The sequence below is a fragment of the Chlamydomonas reinhardtii genome, chromosome 2 (genome assembly GCF_000002595.2).
Source record: "Chlamydomonas reinhardtii strain CC-503 cw92 mt+ chromosome 2, whole genome shotgun sequence".
NCBI lineage: Eukaryota > Viridiplantae > Chlorophyta > Chlorophyceae > Chlamydomonadales > Chlamydomonadaceae > Chlamydomonas > Chlamydomonas reinhardtii.
In genome coordinates, this window is record NC_057005.1 from 4,379,439 (window position 1) to 4,402,734 (window position 23,296).

Below are 23,296 nucleotides of genomic sequence, written 5' to 3' on the forward strand. Positions count from 1 at the left end.
ATGCGCGCACGTCTGACACGGCCACCCAAACCCAAACCGAAAAAGTCAGGCCCCCGCCCCCGCCCCCGCTGCCCCCGTTCCCGCTGCCCCCGCCGCCCCCGCTGCCTGTGCCCCTGCCTCTGCCCCCGCCGCCGCCTCTTGAACCTGAACCTGACTCTGATGCCTGAACCCTGAGCCTGACTCTGATGCCTGAACCCTGAACCTGACTCTGATCCCTGAAACCTGAACTTGACTCTGATCCCTGAACCCTGAAGATGTAAATTGCCCCCCCCCCGGGCTCTCGGCCGATGTCGCTGGGTTGGGCCGGCTGGCGACTTGCACCGTGTAGGTTCAGTTGTGCCATTTCAATTCAGAATGCGATTCCACAAAGACGGGACGTCATATTAAAAGCCCTCGGTGTGTTCCTGGTCGAACCTCTCTGACATGAGCAGGGTTGGGTCGCCTCAGCCGAACCGCAGTGCAGTACACAGCACACACATACGTTCATACACACACGCCTGCTTGCCTGCCTTAAATCAAGGCCTCTTCCTGCCCTGCCTCAGTCTCCACCCCCATCCTGCCACACCATCCCATGGATGGCTACCCCATCCTGCCATCCACCCGCACACACGCATACCAGCCTTCCGGACATACACACACGTGCCGCACCCTCACCCTCTAACCCGCTTGCACCCTCACCCAAGCTTGCGCCCCTTACACGTTCACCCGCACGAACAGCTGACCATGCAGCGTCATGAGCGCCACTGCCGACTCGGAGCGCACGCCGCCGCCCGCCGGCAGTCGGATGTCGTGACGCAGCGGCCGCACGCCCCACAGCTCGGCACGCGCGGCGTCGGCGGGCACTGCTTCAATGCGCAGCCTGCCGCTGTCGTGCACACGCACCTGCACCTCATTCGTCTGCGGGCGCAGGCAGGTGTGGGTGCAGGTGCAAGCGGGGGGAGTGAGGAGTGAGGAGTGAGGAAGCGCAAGGCGAATGGTGCAAGGAGCAGGGGCATTGGTTTGGCTTGGTATACACAGGGAGCGGCGCGGAGTGCAGGAGGGGCTGTGGGCGTGTGAGCCAAGCCGCGCGGCAGCAGCAGTTGCACCCGCTAGGAAGGCGCGTATGCCTCTCACTCACAGGTGCCGTTGCGCACACATGCAGGCCAAGAAAGAAACGGCACCCGTATTATATGCCCAGGCAGCAGGGCCCGCCCGCCGCTCACCTCGTATCCCGACACCAGCGCATACACCTCGTACCCCGGCGGGTCGTCTGTGCGCACCACGGTGTAGCCCTCGCCGCGGGCCACCACATCCAGCGCCGCCGCGCCGCCGCCGCCACCGCCGCCGCTGCCGGGGGCGACATCAACATTGGCGTCAGCAGCAGTGACGGCCGCAGCAGTTGCAGCAGGTGCGGCGGCGGTGGCGGCGGCGGCGGTGGGAGGAGCGCGGCCATACGCAAGGGCGGCGGGCTCGGGCGCAGGGGCGGGCACAAGCGCGGGCGCAAGGGCCTGGGCCTGGCGCTGGGGCGGCGCCCTGGCAGCCGCAGCGGCAGCGGATGCGACCGCGGCGGCAGTGTCCATCAGGGCGGGGGCCGCGGGAAGGCCCCCAGCCTCCTGCGCTTCCGCTGCGCCGCTGCTGAGTCGCAGTCGCTTGGGCGGGCGGGCGGATGTGGGGGCGGGGGCGGGGGCGGGCTCAGCCGCGGGCGCGGCCGCGCCGATGGCGCCAGCTGGCAGCGAGCGCTTACGCGCCTGTGCCGAGGCCTGGGCGGGTGTGGGCGAGGCCAGGAGCAGTGCCGCGTCCTGTGCCGCGCCCGTGACGCCCAAGGCGCTTGGTGTATGGGGGCTCACCATTGCGGTGGCGGGTGCGGCGGCCGCCGCCGCCGCTGCGCTGCCGCTGCCACCCTCGCTCCGCCGCCGCAGATCCGCCTTGCCGCCGCCCAAGACGCGGCCTGGCATGGCCGCCGCCGCGGCCGTCGCCGCCGCCACTGGTGCCATGCCAGCTCCCGGCCCAGCGGTGCTGCTGCCACCACCCGAGTGCAGCCGCTCACGCCGCGCTGGCGACGCCGACGCGTCGCCGGTGCCGCCGCCGCCCTCGCTGACGGTCGAGGTGGTGGCGGCGGAGGGGCTAGCGGCGCGCTCCACCCCCGCCACTGCCGCCGCCGAGCCGCCGGGCTGCGCCTGCGGCTGCGGCTGTTGGCCCGCCACCCGCTTTTGCTCCTGCTGTGGGAATATGCGCGGCCGCACCAGAACGGGTGTGCGGATGCAGCGCCGCACCTCTGCCGCCGGCAGCTCCCGCCACCGGCCTCGAGTGCCGCCGCCGCTGCTGGGGACCCGCAGCACCACGCCTTGCCTGTCGAGCCACGCGCCCACCGTGATCCCACCTGCTGCACCGCCGCCTCCGCCTCCGCCACCGCCGCCGCCACTAGCGCCGCCTGAGCCCTCGGCAGACGTCGCCGCCGCCGCCGGCCCGCCTCCGGGCGGCGCAGCCACACGCAGGCTGCTCCGCCATTTCTTGCTGCTACGCATGCCAGCGTGCTCCTCCCATCCTACCGGCGTCCAGCAATGCCACACGCCGCCTGCTGGCGCTGCCTGCGCCGCGCCCGCCGCAGCGCTGCTGCTGCCGTCGGCGCCGCCGGCGCCGCCGGCTATAGCATCCACGGTGCAGGCGGCGCAGTCGCAGGCGACGACGGCGTGCTTGAGCAGTAGCCAACCGTTGACTCCGCTGCACGTGACGGCGAGACAGCCGTCCAGCTCCTGCGGTGGCGGCCGCGGCCGGCGTGCCTTGAGCACCGCAGCTGCTGGCGCGGCCGTTGGCGGCGGCGGCGGCGCCTGCGACGACGCCGCAGCTGGGGCAGCGGCGGCGGCGTACGGCCGCGTCGCCACAGCAGCAGTCACTTCAATGCCGGCGGCAACAGGAGGGATGGCGCTGGGGATCAAGCCAGTAGCCGCGTCAGGCTTGGCGCGCTTGCGCACGTGCGGCGTGGTGCCTCGGGGGGAGCCGGTTAGGGCGACCACTGCGGCAACCGAAGAGGGCTTAGTCGACGTGCCCTCCTGCTCGTGTGCCTGTTCTTGCTCCTGCTCCTGCCGCCCCTCGACGCCCCCCGCCACTGCCGCTGTCGCCGTCGCCGCGTCCCGCTCCGACGCTGCACCGGGCTCAGTGACTGTGGTTTCCTCGTCCGTCTCATCCTCCGGCTCCTGCGTCCGCCGCTCCTGCTCGCCCTGCTGCCGCTCCTGCTCAGGGGCCTCCTGCACTTCCTCCTCTTCCAGTTCCTCCTCCTGGTCCTGGTCCTGCTCCTGGTCCTCCTCCTTCTCCTGCTCCTGCTGCTGCTCCTCCTGTTGTTCCTCCTGTTGCACGTGCTCTTGCTCCTTCACTCCCTCCTCCACAAGCTCAGCTTCCTCCTCCTCCTCTTGCAGCTGCCGCCCCGCCTCCTCCTCGCCCCGCACACCCCTCTCCTCTTCTGCGCCTGGCGCTTTCACATCGCCCCCATGTGCTGCCGCCTCTGCCGCCTCCGCCTCCACCCCTGCCTCCGCCGCCGCCTCCGAGCGCTCCTCGCTCCGCTGCTCCACCTGCCGCAACGCCGGCGCCACTCCAGGCGACTGCGACTGCGGCTGCTGTGCCAGCTCCATCATGCGCCCTAGCCCCGTGTCGATCACGGTGACGGCCCCCGGCGGCGGCGGCCCCGCAGCCGCCAGCGCCACATCACGGCGGTGGGGCGGTGCTGCCGCATACTCCGCGGCGGCCCCGGCAGCAGCTGCACCAGCCGCAGGGGTGCTGAGTGCGGCCTTGCCTGCCGCTGCTGCTGCTGCTGCTGCTGCTGCTGCTGCTGCCGCGTCGCCAGCAGGCGGTGTGAGCTCCTGTGCGCCGGCGTCTCCGGCAGTTCGGCCTGCCCCCTCTGCCGGCGCTGCCGCCGCCGCAGCCGACGGCACACCAGCCGCCGCTGTGCCCTCTGCAGCTGGCTCGCCTGCCGCCGCCACCGCAGCCGCCCGGACCTTACCTGGAGGCACAGCCGCGGCATCAGGCGGCACCGCAGGCGCCGCACACTCGGCCGAGCCCTCGCCACCGGCAGGTAGTGCCGCTGCTCTAGCCTCGCCCTCGCCACCCTCCACAGCCGCCTTGGCTCGTCCTCCCTTCTTCGCCCCTTGAGCCTTTCCGGCCGGCGGCTTCTCCACTGCTGCCGCCGCCGCCCGCACGCTCTCCACGTGCCCCGCTTTTTCCAGCCCTTGCTGCGCCGGCGGCGCTGCACCCGTCTCTGCAGCCGACGTTGCTGCGGCGTGCCCAGTCGAGCGCGCGCCCCCTGCCGTCGCTGCACGCCCATCCACCTCTCCTGCGCCCGCCGGGCCGGCCTCCCTGCCTCGCGATCCCGTCGTCGACGTCACCGCCTTGGCGGCGGCTGCCGCCGCGGCAGCGGCCCGCCGGGTCACCACCGGCATCTCCGGCAGCGTCCTTCCGCTGGCCAGCGCCGCCGCCAGCCTGGTCAGCAGCGCTGGCGGCAGCGGCTCCACGTCGTCCTTGTCCAGCTGCCAGTGCTGCTTGTTGAGGTTGAGATACTCCTCGTCGCCGTCGTCGTACACCACGTGGTACGGCGTGTTCTGTACGTCGTGTTTGTGTGTGTGTACGGCACGGCACGGTCGGGAAACGGGTTATATGAGTAGTGCGTTGCGTTGCGGAGGGGAATGCATGTGTGTGCGCTGCGAAGCAAGCAAGCAAGCAAGCCACCCGCATTCTGGGGCTGCGCACATGCGCGCATCGGGCGCCTGCTGCAACAGCCTGCGGGAGCACCGGCGCCCACACGCACACACACACGCGCGTGTTTGGCGGCTTTGTTCCGTTTGTTTTGTGTTAAACACACACGCACACACACACACACATACACACACACACGCACGCACCCGGTGGTGCCAGGTGTTGTACTCTTGCACGTGGCCACTGTAGAAGGCCCGGTCCTGGGGCCAGTACACACGCACCCGGTGCCCCACCATGGCCTGGCCTGTGGAAGCGGGGGCGGGGCGGGCGGTGGTGGACGTCGTGTCGTGGTGAGTAGTGTTGTCAATACTTGACTTGCGGCTCCCGCCCAGCAGTGCAATCAGTCACACACAGCGCGGAACGAACACAGCCGCTGTCGCCTGCCACAGCAGCAGGCAAGCATGGACGCGCACACACGCACACGCACGCGCACGCGCACGCACACGCACACGCGCACGCACACGCACACGCACGCGCACCCTGCAGCTCGGGCGGCACGGCTCGCGGCTCGCTGCGTTTGATGCGCGGGAAGGCGGTGTCGCGCTGGGCAGGACTCATGGCCGCGAAGCAGGACGGCAGGTCGGGGCACGGCGGCGGCGGCGCTGTTGCTGGCGGACCCTGCTGATGCGGATGCGGATGTTTGGATGCGGTGCCCTTGTGAGACGGCGCCCCGCCAGGGCCAGGGTCGGGGCCGGGGTCGGTGCCGGGGTCCTGTCGGGAGGCCTCCCTAGAAGTGGCGGCCGCCTCGCGAGATGTGGCGCGTGTGGCCGTGGCCGCTGAAGCACCAGCGGCCGCCGCGTCTGCCGTCGACGTGCCCTCGGCGCCGCCGCCCGCGGGCTTGTTCTGGGCCTTGCCCGCTGCTTTTGCTGGCGTGCGCGTGTGCGCCTTGGAACCGGCGGCCCCCCCACCACCTGCTGCTGCACCGCCCGCCTTGTCCGCGCCACCGGCATTGGCCTCGCCTGAGGCTGGAGCGGTAGTAGTGTCAGCATGGTCAGCATCGCCGGCGATAGTGCCTGCGGCTGCACCGGACTTTGCCTCCGCGGCTGCGACACGTGCCCTCTTGGCGGCGGGGGCGGTGAGGGCCGCGTTGTCGCCGTCACCGGCGCCGCCTCCACCGTCGGCACCATCGCCCGTGCTTCCAGTCCTCTTGCGGTTGCCAACACCGCACGCCGTCTCACCAGCACCACCACCGTTGCCGCCACTGCTCCCTCGCTTTGTGGCGACGGCGGCGGCGGCGGCCCGCTCCGCCGCCGCCAGGGCCGCCGCCACCAGCGGCGCCGCCGCCTCCGCGCCGTCATAGTCAGTTGCTTCGGGTGCGGGCGGCGGTGCCGGCGGCGGTGGGGCGGTGCCTGACTTGTTTAATGCGGCCTGGTCAATAAAGATGTTGTTGACCTCAATGAACCTGGCGCGTTGCACAAGAGCGTGGTGTGAAATGGAAATAGTGTTAATGGCATAAGAGAAAGGGTTCACTGATGGATTAAAACTTATGCACGGGTTGCAATCAACACTGGAACCCGCAGCCACGCACCTTCCCAAGCTCATGTACTCGCCCGCGCCGCTTCCGCTGCTGCCACCGCCGCCATCACCACCGCCGTCATTGCCGGCTCCGCCGCTGCTGCCGCCTGCTGCCGGGACTCCCACCTTGCGCACACTGCTCTTCCACCTCTTGTTCCCACCCAGCCCTGCGTGCTGCTCAAACGCAAAGGGCCGATAGCTGCGGCTCCGGGCCTGTTGCTGTTGCTGCTGCGGTGGCGGCGGCTGTTGCTGCTTGCTGCCTGCTGCCGCCGCCTTTGACCGGCTGCCGGGTGATGTTGGAGCGGTTGCGCCAACCGCTGTGGCAATTACAGCGGTGGCGGGGCGCCAGCAGTTTGGGCACCTGAAACGCGGACATGCCGGCGATTGTTGAAAGGGATATGCCATCATCTGAGTTGTTGGGTGGGTGCTGCTGGTAATAAGAGGTGAGGGCAAGTCATCACCCGGCAACATGGCCGGCCAGGCGTGCCATGCTGCTGGGGCTCGGGACTCGGGCTAGATGCGTGGCTTCGCGTGCGTTTAACTAGCTGCAGCTGCAGCTGCTGCTGTGGGGAGCGAACCAGCAATGACCAATGAGTAGGATGCGATGGGACAGGGTACGGGGCAGGTTGGCTTAGTCCCGATGTGTGTAGCGTTTTCCCAGACCCCAAGAGCAAAGATGCCTAGCGAGTGGAGGGGGGGGAGCCCCGGGGGACGGCGTGGTCGTTCAGGGGGGTGGCAATGATCATGCGGGCATGCGCCAGGAAACACCTGTGCATACGGAGGGCAGTCGAAGGGAGGCGGGACGGGCGGAGGGTTTTGGCTGATTTCGGCCCAGGGGCGAAAAGCGGTTGCGACAGACCGCTCGGATCTACGACTTCCTAGGAAGGCGCGGCGTTTGCACGCGCGGCCGAGCGCAAATTACGTACAAACAGAACCTATGAAACGTCAGAGCAAAATGTCGGAGGGTTTCTACGCACCGATTAGCCCGACAAAAAGCGCGCCACGCACGAAATTTGTCACGATTACGGATTCACTCGTAATGCTGACCGACAGTTCACGTCGCTAAAGTCGCCAGCGCGGCATTTGTGGGCTGCAGCTATCGTAACGCTCTTTTAGAAGCAAAAGCAACGACTTGCAGCCTTCAGCTCCTGCTTTTAACCCAACTTCTGACGACTCGAGTTAAAACTCGTCCGCGTAAAGGGCAGGAAAACCAGACCGCATCAGCACAACTTCTGACTCTTTATTTGCACACGTACAGACTGAGGCGTCGGCAAGCCTTGTACGCGTAGCCGGTTCCCAGGACATGTCCTAACTTCAGTACCTCCTCTGCGTCGGTCGCCCAACCCCGTCCCCCGCCGAGCCGCCGGATTCCCTCGCGGCCGCAGACTCACAGCATGCACAACCAACCTTACGCACCTGCACGCGATGATGTAAAGGCTTGGGTAGAAAACGCCCACCAGGCCATTGCACTCCACCACATACCCCTTGGGACCGGCAGCTGCGCCGGCTGCAGCAGCCGCCCCTCCGCCTGCGGCGGGCGCCGCAGCCCGCCCCTCGCCGCCGCCCTCCTCCTCCCGCCGGCCCTTGTCCTCGCCAGCCCTGCCCTTACCGCCCCTCTCCCGCTCCCCCTGATTTGACGCGCCCTGCTGCTGCTTGCTGCCGCCCTTCTCGTCCTTGTGCGGCTGCTGCCGCTCCTTTCCGCTGCCGGCCGCCGGCTTGCGGCCGGGGGTGACCGCCGCAGCAGCAGCAACGGGCGCCGCCGCTGCCAACCCCCTGCTGGCTGCACCCCTGCCGGCTGCTGCGGGGCTGCTGCTGCTGCTGTCCGCCCAGAGCTCCAGGTGCTCCCAGCAGGGGGCGCTGACGACGGCGCTGGTGCGTGGCGGCGGCTGGGCCGCTGCAGTGTCAGCAGGAACCGGCGGGGCGGGAGCCGGGGCGGCCGCAGCCTCAGGTGCAGCAAGGGCGGGAGCCGGGGCGGGCGCAGGCGTGCCAGCCGGGCCTGTAGCAGCTGCTGGCGCGGACTCAGCGGCCGCTGCTGCTGGCAAAGCCGCCGAAGCGGTCGCCGCGGCCGGCGTGTCGCCTTCACCACCGCCCTCCGCAACCGCCTTGCCCCGCAGCCTCGCCACAGTGCGGCGCTCAATTACTTCCGTGCCTACAACAGCTGGCCCCGTTCCGTCGCCTTCGCCAGCCGCCATGCCGGCGCCGGGGCCTTCAATATCAAGCATGCTGCCTTTGTTGCCTTGGCCGCCCACTGCGGCTTCGCCGCCGCCCTCCGCACTGCTGCTGCCGCTGCGCCTGCGCCTGCCTGGTGAGACGGCGATGCCGGCGCCGGCACCAGCACCAGCACCAGCACCAGCACCAGCACCAGCACCAGCACCAGCACCAGCACCAGCACCAGCACCAGCACCAGCACCAGCACCAGCACCAGCACCGTCTGCCTCATCGGCCGCCGCAACTCTGCTGCGCGGGGGACTGCTGCTGCTGGTGGTGGCGCCCGCGCCCTCCAGCCGCAGTCCCTGCCCCAGCCCCTGCTCCAGCCCCAGTAGCGCCTGCTGCCCCTGCTGCGTGCCCCGCCCGCCGAAGGCAGCGGCAGCCACTCCTCCGGCACTCAAGCCGCACGGACTGCCGCCGCCGGTGTCAATGCCTGCCACGGCGCCGTCGCCGGCACCCGCGCTCGCAGCAGCGATGCCGCCACGGCCGCGGCCGCGGCCGCCGTGGCCAAAGTAAGGGCGGATGCCGGGCAGCGCCTGCAGCGCCGCCGCCCCCTGCATCACCAGTCGCGCCCCCACAGGCTGCATCTCCTCCAGCGGCGGGGCAACGAACGGCCGACGCGTCGGCGACGTCGTCGCCGGTCGCGGTGGCGACGGCGACGGCGATGCGCAGCCACCAGCGGCCACCGCCGCCATCGCTGCAGCCGCCGCTGCAGGCGACGGCACGCTGGCGGAGGCGGTGAGGAGCGCTGCCAGCGGCGGCGTCGGCCCTGGGGCAGGTGGGGTTGTGGGCAAAGCCAGTGCCGGTGGCGACGACGGCTTGGGCGGCGACGGCGACAGGAACGGCGACGGCTGCTGGTGTGGGTGGTGGGGCGGGTGTGGCAGTGCTCGGGTGGTGTCGCGTGGCTCGTGCGGTGGCGAGGAACTCTGCTCTGGCTGGGGCAGCGCCGGAAGGCGCATTGGGGACCCGGCCGTGCCTGCGGCTGCGGCTTCTGCTGCGGCTTTTGCAGCCGCTGGACATGGTGCGGCGCCTGCCGGCGTCGCTGCAGCCGCCGCTGCCGGTGACGGCGGCGGCAGGGCGGGCGCGGGACAGCTGCCGGTGAGGGAGAGCGAATGCACTAGGTCCAGTCCCACCTGCTGGGGGCAGAGGGGCAGAGGGGCAAAGGGAAGGGCGCAGGCACAGCCGCTTGTGTGAGCACCTACTGTGTAAGTCGCCGTTAGGGTATTTGTACACCCCCTTTCACCACAGCTACACCCCCTTTCACCACAGCTTAGGGCGGAGGAGTACGAGGAATCAGTGCGTGGGAGGCAAGACATCCCATCCAGCCCGCAGGCACACGCACACGCCCCTCTCCTCGCGTTTTTGAAGCTCTTACACACACGCACCAGCATCATGCTACGACTGGTGGGCAGCAGTAGCCGCTCCGACTGGGACCGGGCCAGCGAGGCCCGCGGCGGCATCGCGGCGATGCCAGCGGCTGTAGCAGCCGTAGCGGCAGTAGAAGCAGGCTGTGGCCGCCGCGGTGAGCTCGGCGAGTGCAGCCGAGAAGGCGATGGCGGGGGAAGCTGTGGCGGTGCCTCTACCGCACACTCTGGCAGCCCGAAGCGAGGCTGGGAGCGCTGCGGTTGGTGGGGCGAAGGGGCTGCCGCGGCCGCCGCTGCTGCTCCTTGCACCACCGCCGCTTGCCTTGCCGCTGGTTGCAGCGCCATCGCTTGCGCCGCCACCACTGGCGACGGCGACGGAGGCGGCAGCAGCAGGGGATGCGTCTGCGCCTGCTGCTGCGTCTGCGTCTGCGCCTGCTGCTGCGTCTGTTGCTGTCGCTGCGCCTGCAGTTGCGCCAGATGCAGCTGCAGCAGGAACTGTCTCACGTGCACCTCCTGGTCCGGCGGCACCGGCTGCAGTTGCTGCTGCAGCAGCAGCTGCTGCCGCGGCGTAACCCGCGGCGGCGTCAGCGCGCCGGCTGTGCGAAGCTGTTCAAGCTGCAGCACGGGCTGTCGCTGCTGCAGCTGCCGCTGTCGCGCCGTAAAGAAGGCGAGTGCCGAGGCATTGAATTGCGTCACATAGGCAGGCGCCGGCGCTGGCGACGGTGACGGCGCCGGCGACGGCGCAGCCGCCATGATGGACGAGGTGGGAAGGGACGTGGAGGCGTGGGGAGCAGCCGCACATTGTGTGTGGGCCGGTCCTGGTGCTACGGCCAACGCGGCTGTGTCGGCGGCTGGCTGTTGCGGCGCCGCCCGCGGGCTCGGCCGCGGCGGCGACTGCTGCGCGCACACGGGCCTCGCAGTCTCCTGCGGCTGCGGCGGCGCCTGCAGCGGCGCCGGCGGTTGCTGCTGTGCCGGTGTTGGCTGCAGCTTGCCGGTCCCAGCCGGCTGTTCCACGCCACTGCCGCGCGGCTGCCCTTGGAAGGCGGCGGCAGTGAGCGGCAGCGGGCCATCCTGGCGCGGGCTCGGCGGCACTGGCTTGTGCTGTTGGTATTGTTGCTGGTGGCGCGCGGCCACGCCCACACCAAACACGCGGTGGCGGCGCTGCAGCGCAAAGCTCAATGCGCCTGGGCTGCCACCGCCGCCGCCCGGACTGCCGCCGCCCGGACTGCCGTCGCCCGGACTACTGCCGGCCGCGCCACTGACCACCGAGACCTGGGCAGTCTCTTCATCCCGTCCGAGACCATAGGAAGCCGCACCAGCGCCAGCAGCAGCACCATCAGCACCAGCTGCAGCACCAGCAGCACCAGCAACAGCAACAGCAGCAGCCGCAACCTCGGCGTCAGCGGCTGCCGACGCAGCCCCCGCGTTGCCACTGTGCACAAGCAAGCCTTCGGCGCAGTCGCGGGCGCCGCCGTTCTCCGCTTTGCCGCCATCTGTCGTGCTCTTGCCCTCCTGTCCTGGCGACGCGCCAACTGGAGCACTCAGGTCGGTGCCGCCCCCACGGCCCGCCTCCGCCGCTGCTGCTTGCAGCGGACTGCTGTCACTGGAGGTCTGCTCCAGAGGGGTGACAGCGCAGGCGGCTGACGCTGCGGGGCCGCCGCCGTCCATAGCAGCTGCTGGCGCCGCGGGCGGGGGCGTCTGCTCTGGTAGAGGCGGCGGCGAGACCGGCGGAAGCGGCGGCGGTGAGTGTGACGGTGGCGGTGGGAGCGGAGGTGGCAGCGGCGCCAGCGGCAGCGGCGGCGGTGACGGTGGGGGCGCCGCCGGAGCGGCGGCAGCGTCCGGCGCCGCGGCCGCTACAGCAGCAGTGGCTGGCTCGTAAGGGACTGTGGCGCGCGTCAGGGATTTGCCTCTGGGCGGCCAGGCGCCATCCCAGAAATGTTCACTAGCTGCTGCTGCTGCTGCTGCCGCGGCGGCGGCGACGGTTGACGTGGCAGCGGCACCAACAACGCTACCACTGGCGCCGCCGCAGCGTCCATCCGGCGGAAAGCCGACGGACGGCGCCGCCGCCTGGGCTGCCGCCGCCGCCGCCGGCCACGGCGACGGGCCGTACCCAGCAGCGCCCATGTACGCCTGCGTGGGCTGCATGGCCTGCATCTGTTGCAGCGCCTGCATTTGCTGCATGTGATGCTGCTGCTGCTGTGGGCTCGCGCCCCCGCCGCCGTAGTAGGGCGCCGAGGCTGCCATGGGCGACGGGAAGCTGTGGCCGTGGCTGTGGTTGTAGGAGAAATGGCGCTGCAGCTGCATCTGTGCCTGCATCTGTGCCTGCATCTGCATCGCCACTTGCTGCTGCTGCATCGCCATCTGCTGCAACAGCATGTGCTGCTGCTGATGCTGCTGCTGCTGCTGCTGCTGCTGCTGCTGCTGGGGCGCACCGAAGCACGGACTGTTGGGAGCGGCAGCGTGCACGTACCAACGCGGGCTGAAAGACCGGGGGCTGGCGCCGACATGGCTACCGCCACCACCACCGTCGCCCACCGCGCCTGCCAGCAGATGCTGCTGTTGCTGGTGTTGCTGCGGTTGCTGCTGCGGTTGCTGCGGTTGCTGCTGCTGCGGCGGCTGCGGCTGCGGCTGGACGTGTGGGCTGCCGCCGCCGCCAGCAACACCTGCAGGCCCAGGGCCACGATATAGGTCGCTCGCAGGAGAGCCGCCCTGCGGCGCCCCGTCTGGGTGCGTGTGCTGTAGGCCTCCGTCGGCAACGGCACCGGCGACGACAGCGGCGGTTCGACTGTGGCCGCTGTTGCCGCGCAAGCCGCACCCGCCGCTGCTACAGCTGTCGCCGCCGCTGTGGTGGTGGTCGCGATCATTGCACTGCTGCTGGTGGTGCACGTGCTGCTCCCGCAGCTCGCGCTCGTCCTTGGCTCCAGGCCGCTGCTCGTGCTGCTGCGGCGGCAGCGGCGACGCAGCAGGAGATGCAACCGGAGAGCGTGGCGGCGGCGGCGGTACCGGCGGCGGCTTCGGCTCCTCCCCTTGCGCCTCTTGCGGCTGCTGCCGCGAGGCCTGTTGCTGCGGTGCTTTCGCCTGCTGCGGCTGACCTTCCTGCTCCTCCCTGACTTCAGACCTCTGCTCGTGCTGCGGAAGCGGAGGCGATACAACAGGCGGTACCAGAGGGGGCAGCAACGGCGGCCGTTGCTCCTTCTCAAGCGACGCCTGCTGCAGCGCTTGTGCAGGCTGCGGCGGTTGCTGCTGCTCCACATGCGCCGGCTGCGGCGCTGGCGCTTGCTGCTGCTGCGGCGGCTTCTGGGGCTGCTGGTGTGCCGCTAACACGGCACCGCCACTGCCGCGATGCACGGCGGCGTCGCGGGCGCTGCTGCTGACGGCGCCGAGGGGTCGGTGGGTCGGCGAGCTCGGCCTCGCGCCGTGCTCGCCACTGGTGCCAGCGACAACACTCGAACCACCGCCACTGGCCTCAGCGTTTGCGCCCGTCGGTCGTGGTGGTGGCGGCGGTTCTGCCGCAGCTGCGGCAGCGACGGCCTCCGCCTCCGTCGCGGCCAGGCCGGCAGCCTCGCGCTTAGCCACGGCTCCCGCCGAGGTTTTATCCTCGTCCGCGATTGCCGCTGCTGCGCCTGCTGCTGCTGCCGCGGACTCCGCCTTTAGGGCATCTACAGCCTCGCTGCTTGCGGCACACAGTGCCCGCGAGCAGGCGGGTCGCGGCGGCGGCAGCAGCGCTGGCAGCTGGTGGTCGGGCGCGAGGTCGCCCGGTGGGTCACGAGCCGGGCTCGCGACCTGCCCACCCAACGTTTCCTCGGCCGCGGCCACGCTTGCGCCTGCGCTCGCCCCCGCCGTCATCAGCTGCTGCTCTTGCGCCTGCTGCTGCGCCGGCTCAGCCTGCTTAGCAAGCGCCGGGGCTGGTTCCGGCGCTTCCAGCATGTTTCGTGACCCGCCCAAGACCAAGGGCAGGCCAAGCAACCGAAGCTGCGTCGCTGCCTACGCAGTCAGCGGCACCGCAAATCTGCAGGCCATTGGCGCTATACGAGAGACACTTGCCCCCTGCTCTTTGGTGCCAGCTAGCGCTTATGGCGCGATCGGAAGGAAGTAGCGCTTTGGGCTTTTCGAGCGCTGGGTGTTTCTTACAGAGTGGTGGGTGTGGTGGACAAGTGCAGTGTGCGACCAGTTTATTCGCTTATTCGAGGTCATTCGGTCAGACCGAATGCAAGCCAAGCTTCGCGAACCTCCCGCTACCCCGGCCCTCCCCCGCTACCCCGCCCCCCCCCACCGCCCATGCACACCTTGCCTCGTTGCACACGCCACCACACTGCCACCATTGCTCTGCTCCGTCCGTCCGGAGTGACAGGAGTCGGCGGCGGCCGATGCCGCGGCCGGCTTTACGAGGGGCGCGGCAGTGCTCATCCGTCGGACGGGGAAGCGTCAGCAGCAGCGGGAACCGCGCCTGTGGGAGCACTTGCGGGCGAACTGGGCGGTCGCCGAGTTGGAATTGGTGCGGGGGGACTCCGCTTGGAGCGGAGGGGTTTTTCTGTGGGGCCCGCTGGGATCTGAGCGCCAGCATAGGTGGGGCTACAAGAGAGTTGCAGATGCTTAGAGCAGAGGGTGCTGTCTGTGGGGCCCGCTGGGATCTGAGTGCCAGCATAGGTGGGGCTACACGAGAGGGGCAGCTGCCGGTACGCTGGCGAGTCTTGAGCTGTCGGTATTAGGAGGGATTGGTGTGGGGGGTGGTCTCTGCCCGGCAACTAGGAATGGCCGGGCAGACCCGTGCTGGTTATTAGGCGCCGTAGAAATTAGACGGCCGCGGGGCTGGGGCCAAGGGAAGCGGCGTGCGACTGTGTTTAGGCACGCCGCCCAAGTAAGGGCACAGCCGCTTACTCCCCATATCCATTTGCCCTCCCCGGGTGATGAACGTTTGCAAACTTGAGCAAGACGGTGATCATGACTTGCATTGCGGTATGTGGAATGCTGTAAATGGTGGGTGATTGTTTCGTTTCCGAAGCCTGCCCTCAGCAGCCCTCCATCTCAAAGGGCGGTTTTAAGTGGAGCTTCTAGTCAACTTGAACGGAACTTAAGACAGGTTTTGAAGGAGGGAAGCGGAGAAATAGGCTGGCGAGGACGCGCATGCTTGGTAGGCGAAGGCCGAGGAGAGAAGGGCGGGGGAACCGCCGTGTGTCGGAAGATGGGCCCCAATGCGTGAACGTGGCTCGAAAGACGGACTGTTTTTGGTTGCATCGGTATCGTGCGAGCTATTATTTACTTTACTTTGCGTTTTGGCGTACTAGCCGTGAACGGCTCGGGAGCCGAGGGCTAGTTTGTCTTTTCCCACCCGCCCACCCTACTTGATTATAAGCTTATGGAGGCTTTGCTACCTAGCGCGGTTTTGAGTCACTCTTGTGTTTTTCGTCCCGGGGGGTGGTCTCTGCCCGGCAACTAGGAATGGCCGGGCAGACCCGTGCTGGTTATTAGGCGCCGTAGAAATTAGACGGCCGCGGGGCTGGGGCCAAGGGAAGCGGCGTGCGACTGTGTTTAGGCACGCCGCCCAAGTAAGGGCACAGCCGCTTACTCCCCATATCCATTTGCCCTCCCCGGGTGATGAACGTTTGCAAACTTGAGCAAGACGGTGATCATGACTTGCATTGCGGTATGTGGAATGCTGTAAATGGTGGGTGATTGTTTCGTTTCCGAAGCCTGCCCTCAGCAGCCCTCCATCTCAAACCTCCCGCTACCCCGGCCCTCCCCCGCTACCCCGCCCCCCCCCACCGCCCATGCACACCTTGCCTCGTTGCACACGCCACCACACTGCCACCATTGCTCTGCTCCGTCCGTTGCCACCTCCCCGCCGCCACGCTGGACCCCTTTGCGCGTCTTCCCGCCCCTCCATCCATCCATCGGCACACGCCTCTGCCACAGCCGCCTGTGCCTGCTCCTGCTGCTCCTGCCCCTACTGCTCCTCCTGTCCTCCTGCCCTCCTGAAGCTGCTGCCACTCCTGCTGCCACTGCTACTGCTGCTATTGCGGCGCGCCCGGCACCGCCGTCATCCAGCGCGCCCCCGCCTGGATGGCAGTCTCCACCATTGGGGGGAGCCGGGCGCGGTAAGGCCGTGTGTAGTCATCGATCATGGACCAAACCTGCCGCACAGGGGAGGGGGGAGCACAGGGGAGATAGGGGGTTCGGTTCGGTGATACAGCCACGGGGTTCGCGAGATCCAAACCGCAAGTGCGTCGGACTGCACTCACACAACCGGGGCCGCACGACACATCAAATGACCGCACCGGTTACAACCCCTGCAGCAGGGGTTACAACCCCGGCACGGCAGCCTCCCAACTTCCCGCCCCGCCCCTAAAAATCGGCTCCGCAGCCAAGCAACCCAAGCCTCCCAGCGCCCCCCCTCCAGCGTTCTCCACATGAACTGCTGCACCCCCCCCGTTTGAATGTTGGGGTCTTGGAACACGCTGCTACGGGACTACGGGACTACGCCAACCTGCCCCTTGCCCTGTCCCATCGCAAACTCCCGCCCCAAAGGCCTGCTGCGCACCTTGCGGTGCTGCACGGCTGTGTCGGGCACGTGCAGCTTGAGCTTCAGGACCTGTGCGTGTGCGTGTGCAGGGGTAGACACACGTTGCGTGCGCAGGGGTGCGGTGGTTGACTGCGGCGCGCAGGCGAATTTGAACAACGGGACGCGGTGGCCTTGGATGTCTGCTGGCCCCGTGTGCGCCCCACGCGCGTACCCCCTGACCGCTCATCTACAACGGCAGACAAGTCGCTCCACCCCCAACCGCCCGCCCGCGCGCCCGCACCCCGCCCGCAACTCCACCACAAACACACACAGTCACACACACACACTTCCCACCTGCACATAGAATATGAGTGTGAGGAAGCTGCGTGCGGGCGTGAGCAGGTGCATCACCAGCATGAAGGCCGTGGCCACCTCGCACGCCGCGTTCAGCAGCACCGCGTCAGACTGGAGGCAGGCCGGGGAGGAGGGCGAGGGGAGGAGGGCGAGGGGAGGAGGGCGAGGGGAGGAGGGCGAGGGGAGGAGGGCGAGGGGAGGAGGGTGAGGGGAGGAGGGCGAGGGGAGGAGGGCGAGGGGAGGAGGGCGAGGGGAGGAGGGCGGGAAGGGAGGAGGGCGGGAAGGGAGGCCGGCAGGTTGGGCGGTTGGGGGGGTGGTTGAGGGAGGGCGCGGCGGGTTTGTTGAACCAAGGCACATGGCGCAAGAGACTGAGCCTGAAGACTCTCTCCCTCACACCCTCCCTCACGCCCTGTCTCTGCCCCTGCCCCTGCCCCTGCCCCTGCCCCTGCCCCTGCCCCTGTCCCTGCCCCTGTCTCTGTCCCTGTCCCTGTCCCTGTCCCTGTCCCTGTCCCTGTCCCTGTCTCTGCCCCTGTCCCTGTCCCTGCCCCTGTCCCTGCCCCTGTCCCTGTCCCTGCCCCTGCCCCTGTGCCTGTCCCTGTCCCTGTCCCTGTCCCTGTCCCTGTCCCTGTCCCTGTCCCTGTCCCTGTCTCTGCCCCTGTCCCTGTCCCTGTCCCTGCCCCTGTCCCTGTCCCTGTCCCTGTCCCTGTCCCTGCCCCTGTCCCTGTCCCTGTCCCTGTCCCTGTCCCTGTCCCTGTCCCTGTCCCTGTCCCTGTCCCTGCCCCTGCCCCTGTGCCTGCCCCTGTGCCTGTCCCTGTCCCTGTCCCTCCCACCCTGCCCACCTGGCGCCGCAGCATGACCGCGTGCAGCCTGGCGCCGTAGCGCTGCCACAGCGGGTGGCCACTGTGGTGCGCTGCCACGTAGGCGGCGGCGTGGTAGGCGGCCAGCACCAGGATGGGCGCAGCCACCAGCACCATGGGGGGAGCGGCGGAGAAGGAGAAGGCCACCAGCAGCTGCGGGGGGGGGTACATTCATGATTAATTAAGAAGTGAAGTCGTAGGCAGATGCAGTCGCATAGTAGACGGGGGCAGGGGGTTGGGTTCGAGGTTTGGGAATGGGGTTTTCACCACAAAAGACCATATGCACACACAAGCTGACGGCAGTGCACCGCATCGCATGCACAGTTCTTCGTGTTTTCCTTTCCTTGGTGCTCTCGTAACACAATACACACACACACACACATCGTTTTCCTTGTGCTCTTTAACACACACACACATCACAACCCCTACCTGCAGGAAGTCGGCGGTGGGGATGACCCGCTGGACCCAGGCCTGTGAGCGAGGGAGTTGGTTGGGGGTTGGGAGCTGGGGGTCGATTGGGGCAGCCTGGGCCCCAAACCCAACCCAGCCCCAAGCCAGGACGACCGGCAGAGACCAGACACGGGAGGTCCAGCGGGTGTTGGAGCACACGGCGGCGGCTGGATGTTGCAAGCGGGTCACCCCAGCACCCAGCGCGTTGCCACCGACCGGACGTGCCAGCTACCTGCCCCGCCCCCACAACCCCCCCCCCCCCAGCGGCCAGTGGCTCCCACAGCGGCTCGGACCGCACAGCTGCCGTACCCGCACAGGGTCCCTCCCTCCCTCTCTCCCTCCCTCCCTCCCGCGGAACACACACGCACCATGGCCATGCTCCAGGGCCGGAACGAGGGCAGCCCATGCTGCAGGTAGATCTTGTAGCCCTGCAGCCGGACCGGCAAGCACACGCACATTCCAGGCAGACACCGGTAAGCGTGAAGCCATTCCTCGCCCTGTGTGTTGCCCAGCTTTGCACTCCCACCACCCACCCACCCACCCAACCAACCAACCAACCAACACGCAAACGAACAAATTAATCAACGAACTAGTGTCGCTGCGCGCGCACCTGGGCCATGATGCTGCAGCGCAGTAGGAACACGTAGGCGCGGCGGCCGCCCGGCAGCAGCGGCACCACACTCCACACGCCCAGCACCAACAGAGCCAGGTGCATCATAAACAGCCGCCGCTGAGCCGTCGGCCCACCGTACGTGCCGCCGCCGCCGCCAGTGCCGCCGTAGCGGGGTGGAGGCGGCGCGGCGTAGTTGCTTGAGGCGTATGTGCCCGAGCCGGAGCCGGTGGTGCCCGAGGTGGGGGGCTTGGGTGTGCTGGAGGCGGAGGCTGCGGGCGCAGGCCCTGTGCGGGGGGCGACAGCGGTGAGGGGCAAGGGGTTGGGAGCGAGCAGAAGAATGGGCTCTTGCCTGCTCTGCTAGCGTGCCTGGTATTCCTGTATGCTGTTACATGCGAGGAGAAGGACCAGGGGACGATAGTGGGTGGGGTTAGCGCCGTGTTGGCCCACTCCACACGCGGCCGCCCTTCGTGACCTTCGGCTCATGCGTCCACGCTGAAACTATGCGGGGCCAGGGCCAGAGCCGCGGCGCGTGCCGCTGCTGGCTGCTGTCGGCTGGCGGTCCCCACTCCCAGTTCCCGCCTCCCACGCAGTTCCGCCCATGTTGCCGCCTCCCACGCAGTTCCGCCCATGTTGCCGCCTCCGTAGCTTCCACAGCTACACGGCGCCGGCACCCCGCAAGCAACCCATCCACGCCACCCACCTGACGAGAACTTGCTGCTCGCGCTGGCGGCGCCGGCGCCAGCGGCGGGCAGCTCAAACGTCGAGTCCACATTCTTCTTGTACCATCTCGCCTGCGCGTGGTGGGCACATCAGCCACGTTGGCTCGTGCCGGCGTGTCCTGCCAGCATACAACTCATTCCTTCCCGGCGCGCACATCCCGGCCTGGCAGCTGGGTCAGTCGCGCGCTCCCACCTCGCACCATATTCCCGTCAGTCATGCTGTGGGGTGTGGGGTTCCGTGTGAGCCGCCCCCCGCCCGCCGGCCTTGCATGCCACACATTCCCCGCGGACCTTGAGCTTCGTCAGCATTCCCGGCGAGTCGTTTGTGAGCTCGACGCTCCGCAGGTAGCCCTTCCACTGCTCATTCGCGTCGAAATCGAATTGCCTGCATCGGGTGTGTGTGTGTGGAGCGAGCGGCGCAGGGTGCCAGTTGCAGGGCCTGGGGGCGGCTGGGGCATGGTGCAGCAGGGGTGCTTGCAGGATGTGTGCGTGCCGTGTGCTGTCGAGCTCTCGCGGGCGGCGGGAGCTAATAGCGCCTATGTCATGTGCCACGACCCAGGACGTAAAGGTGCTGCTGGGTGCGCGGCAGCGGCCGCAACTTGCCGGACAGCCGGGGGGCAGGGCCTCACCGAACAAACACGGCCCGGGACCGCCAGTCCCAACAGGCGATCCAGCCAACATCCGCTACCCATCACTCTATGGCACCAGCTGATATCATTGCCACAGGCCGTGGCGAGCCGCAGGCAACATTTAATTGGGGGTCATCTAGGAGGCATCGAAGCACCAAGTGACTCTCAAACACTTACTTAAATGCCTCCATTATCCTTACAGCCGCTATATGGCGTCTGCCGCCAACGGCGTCGCTGTACAGAAGCTTCTACAAGTACTATTCTAGTCGAACGGACGACTGCTGTTATAGCAGGCGTATCCAGCAGGTGCAAAGTAGCATTAGTATCAAGTCAATTGATAGAGCTTGTTCAGGTCGGTCAAAGCCCCCGTCCAGCATGCTGCATGTGGTCGGCCTGCCCTGCCACCCCACTCCTCCCCTCTCTCCCGCCCGCCCCCCGGGTTCGCTCCTGCGCGCTCCGTTGCCGCCGCTCGGGTTGCTGGGAAACCCCAACATATTGGCCGGACTGCTGTTTTGGAAACACCGATAATAAATGGTCGTATGTCGAGCGGTTGCAACGGGTTCGCGCGTGCACAAGGACGCTGGGCGGGTGGCTTGCGCAACCCATGCTGTTTGCGCTGTTATGTGGCGGCACGCTGACTGGATGCAGGTTAACTGTTGTAGTTTTACACAGTTTCGGCTCGCACGGGTGCAACATCCACTGGGGTTTGATTTCGGCGCAGTCCTTCTGGCTGTGGGACGCTGCGATAGTGTACCAGGCATGGCGGGACAACGTTACACCTGTAGGTCCCGGCCGCGACGCAGCACGTGCCTCAAACCGGGCTTCTGGGCGATATAGTTCGCTGCAAATCCAGAAGGTAGCGCTGCCGCGCCCACAGCCCGAGGTATGTCGGAGTTCATGGGTCGGGTGTTGCGTGGGCGTTGATGGGGGCGGGGAATGCGGAATGGGGTATGTCGCGCGAACAGGCACATTACGCTTCATGCGTTGAACGGCTTTCAACATTTTGCTGGTAATCCTCCTCCATCAAGGCTTCTTTACCCTTTACCGGAGGCCTTCGTGTAGTAAGATGCGAATTCCAAGACCGTTCCCGCGCACCATGCGATGCCTGTTGGTAGGCATGATGCTCTAATCAAGAAGTGATGTATTCAATATGGGAGCCACGCAATCCTCCGCCGACGGCGTTGTGACCGTCGTCGCGGCCCCGGGCCAAACCCCAAGCGGCGGCCTCAGCGACGGCCCACACGATGTCGCGTTGCTCGAGCTGCAAGCGCACGTGGCTCGCCTGGGCGAGCAGCTTCAGGCTATCAAACTACAGGTGCGGTGCAGGCGGATGCTGGGCCCCAGGGTATGTGGGGGAGGGGGGTTGTCTGCAACCATCGGCCATACTGGGCCACGGTAACGCCTCGAAACACGGGCTCGCAGATCGGCGCTGGGTGACGCACATTCCCTAATCAGGGGCCTCCTCCTGCCCCGGCGCATCAGCGCCAACTGGCTCGCAGACCGGCTTCTAGAAAGCAGGATAGCTCTCGCGGGGAAACCATCAGAACCCGCCGCACCAGCGTCCTCACCCGTAGAGCAGCGACCTAGGAAGGCCGAGATGGCGCTCGTTCGGGGAAGTTCGGCACAAGTATGTTCAGTGCCTACACAGGTAACGGAGCCGAACCGTTCCTGATGGGTTTCGATCCTGATGGCACTTCTTGGCATTCCACATTCCACGCAGGGAGAGGGCCCGACAGCTTGGGCGTTCACATCCGGCGGCGTGACCTCCACCCTTCCAGCCATTGGCGGCAGCCCGGGCCCTAAACGCAGTCAGGCGGCGCCCTCGAGCGGCGCCACCTCCACTGGCAACGCCGCCAGGGGTGCTTCGAGCACCAGCGGACGCGCGGGGAGCTCCAGCGGCAACCTGGGAGGCGGCGGCGCCAGAGCGGCCCAGGACTGGCTGATGCTTGGACTGGGGCTGGGTGGCAGCGCCGGAGCTGGACCGACCAGGCACACAGGTGCGGCCACGCAACACCCGACATCTGTGTCGAGGGGCAGATTGAAGACAATTCTACCCCCGACCCGGCCTACGGGTTGTGTTTGCATTGCACGATCCACCATGTATCCACCTGTGTTCCTACTCGGGCCTGACTTCCGCTCGACCCGTGCCTGTCTGTTGGTGCGCCTGTGCGCAGCGGCCACCGCCGCAGCCGCGGAGCTGCAGGCGGCCGCGACCGAGTACCGTCGTTGGTACGCGGAGAACGAGGCAGCGGCGGCGCGGCGCCAGGCGGCACTTCACAGCCGCATGGGGCAGGTTGCGGCGGAGGCCCGTGACACGGTGGCAGTGCTTGGGCGGGTGACGGAGGCGAACAACCGTACGGCGGCGGTGCTGGAGCAGCAGCTGAGGCCGGTGGCGGAGGGCGTGGAGGCCCTGGCGGCACGGCTGGAGGCGGCGGCAGCGGAGCTGCGCGGCTGCCGCCAGGCACTGCGGGCGCAGCAGCACCGGCAGCAGGAAGCGGCCGAGAAGCGGGAGCAGCGGCAAGAGCCAGCGCGGCAGGAAAGCGAGTTGTGAACAGGGGTCGAGGGTCAGGCTGAGTAGTCTGGGCGGCGCGAGAGATGTGCCGTGGCGGTGACGGTGTGCGGGGTTGGAGGACAATTCTGGAGCAGTATGGTGGGTTGTAGCGGAGGTGGCCTGAGCGCCACGGCATGTAGCAGGAGTGATACTCAAGCCCCGAAGGAGCTTACCTGCTGTGCGGAAGCGGCGGCAGGCGCCGGCGAGGGACGATGGACGTCTAAAGAGGAGCGAGGGACGATGGACGGCTAAAGAGGAGCGAGAGTCCGTGCATAGGCGCCGGGCGCTAACTAGGAGTCAATACGGGCTCTGCCCCGTCTCGAACAGGGATCCGCTAGGCCCAATCTAGATAGACTGGCCAGAACACTGAGCGCCAAGCGTTTAGAGGCCATCGATCGGTGTACGATACGATAAGATCCCATTCCGAGGACACGCGACACTAACCGTGTGTGTTACCCGTAAAAGTCCCGTAAAAGTCCCGTAAAAATCCCGTAAAAGTCTAACTTGCTCGTTAAGGGACTTCCGTGGGTAGGTAGGAGCCCTGTGGGAGGTGTACCGCCCACACGGCAACAGCAACTGCACGGGTAGACGAGCTAGCAGCGCCGTGGTCTGTGGGGACGAAGCGTACACCAGCGTACACAATGGCTGGCTGCGCTGACTACAGTCCTGTAGGCAGGTGGCCCGTGGTAGCAGGTTGGTGGGTTGGTGGGTGGGTGGGTAGGCTTTGCTCATACCGTACACCTTCTCATTCACCTGCCGCCAGCGGCAGAGCGGCTGCCAGCCGACGGCATCAAGCAAGTGCCAATCGCCTTGCT

General features: G+C 67.7%; 3 protein-coding genes across 3 annotated transcripts; 1 reads left to right on the forward strand and 2 right to left on the reverse strand.

Moving 5' to 3' along the window:
* Window positions 1-346: 346 nt before the first annotated feature.
* CHLRE_02g099601v5 (uncharacterized protein) lies at window positions 347-13,992 on the reverse strand. The gene is made up of 7 exons (XM_043059690.1): window positions 9,831-13,992; window positions 7,654-9,578; window positions 6,251-6,598; window positions 5,202-6,124; window positions 4,869-4,966; window positions 1,203-4,568; window positions 347-897 (listed from the first exon to the last, which is right to left on the reverse strand). The coding sequence occupies exons 1-7, from the start codon at window positions 13,734-13,736 to the stop codon at window positions 694-696; spliced, it is 10,770 nt and encodes a 3,589-aa protein (XP_042927324.1). The 5' UTR covers window positions 13,737-13,992; the 3' UTR covers window positions 347-693.
* A 1,484-nt stretch (window positions 13,993-15,476) lies between these two features.
* CHLRE_02g099650v5 (uncharacterized protein) lies at window positions 15,477-20,242 on the reverse strand. The gene is made up of 10 exons (XM_043059691.1): window positions 20,108-20,242; window positions 19,593-19,686; window positions 19,283-19,373; window positions 18,580-18,866; window positions 18,338-18,397; window positions 17,949-17,990; window positions 17,502-17,672; window positions 16,663-16,773; window positions 16,348-16,398; window positions 15,477-15,940 (listed from the first exon to the last, which is right to left on the reverse strand). Exons 1-10 carry the CDS (start codon window positions 20,119-20,121, stop codon window positions 15,821-15,823), a joined length of 1,041 nt encoding a protein of 346 aa, XP_042927325.1. The 5' UTR covers window positions 20,122-20,242; the 3' UTR covers window positions 15,477-15,820.
* Window positions 20,243-20,938: 696 nt separating this feature from the next.
* CHLRE_02g099700v5 (uncharacterized protein) lies at window positions 20,939-22,974 on the forward strand. The gene is made up of 3 exons (XM_001699969.2): window positions 20,939-21,245; window positions 21,651-21,927; window positions 22,105-22,974. The coding sequence occupies exons 1-3, from the start codon at window positions 21,081-21,083 to the stop codon at window positions 22,479-22,481; spliced, it is 819 nt and encodes a 272-aa protein (XP_001700021.2). The 5' UTR covers window positions 20,939-21,080; the 3' UTR covers window positions 22,482-22,974.
* The last annotated feature ends 322 nt before the right edge of the window (window positions 22,975-23,296 follow it).

Coding starts and splice junctions, on each gene's coding strand:
- CHLRE_02g099700v5 (XM_001699969.2), top strand. CDS start 21,081: ATGGGAGCCACGCAATCCTCCGCCGACGGCGTTGTGACCGTCGTCGCG. Junction 21,246..21,650: donor TTCAGGCTATCAAACTACAG/GTGCGGTGCAGG, acceptor CATTCCACGCAG/GGAGAGGGCCCGACAGCTTG. Junction 21,928..22,104: donor TGGACCGACCAGGCACACAG/GTGCGGCCACGC, acceptor GCCTGTGCGCAG/CGGCCACCGCCGCAGCCGCG.
- CHLRE_02g099650v5 (XM_043059691.1), bottom strand. Junction 18,867..19,282: donor GAGCAGCAAGTTCTCGTCAG/GTGGGTGGCGTG, acceptor CCCCCCGCACAG/GGCCTGCGCCCGCAGCCTCC. Junction 17,991..18,337: donor GGCCCTGGAGCATGGCCATG/GTGCGTGTGTGT, acceptor CCTCGCTCACAG/GCCTGGGTCCAGCGGGTCAT.
- CHLRE_02g099601v5 (XM_043059690.1), bottom strand. CDS start 13,736: ATGCTGGAAGCGCCGGAACCAGCCCCGGCGCTTGCTAAGCAGGCTGAG. Junction 9,579..9,830: donor CCAGTCGTAGCATGATGCTG/GTGCGTGTGTGT, acceptor TGCCCCCAGCAG/GTGGGACTGGACCTAGTGCA. Junction 6,599..7,653: donor CTTTACATCATCGCGTGCAG/GTGCGTAAGGTT, acceptor TCCGCGTTTCAG/GTGCCCAAACTGCTGGCGCC.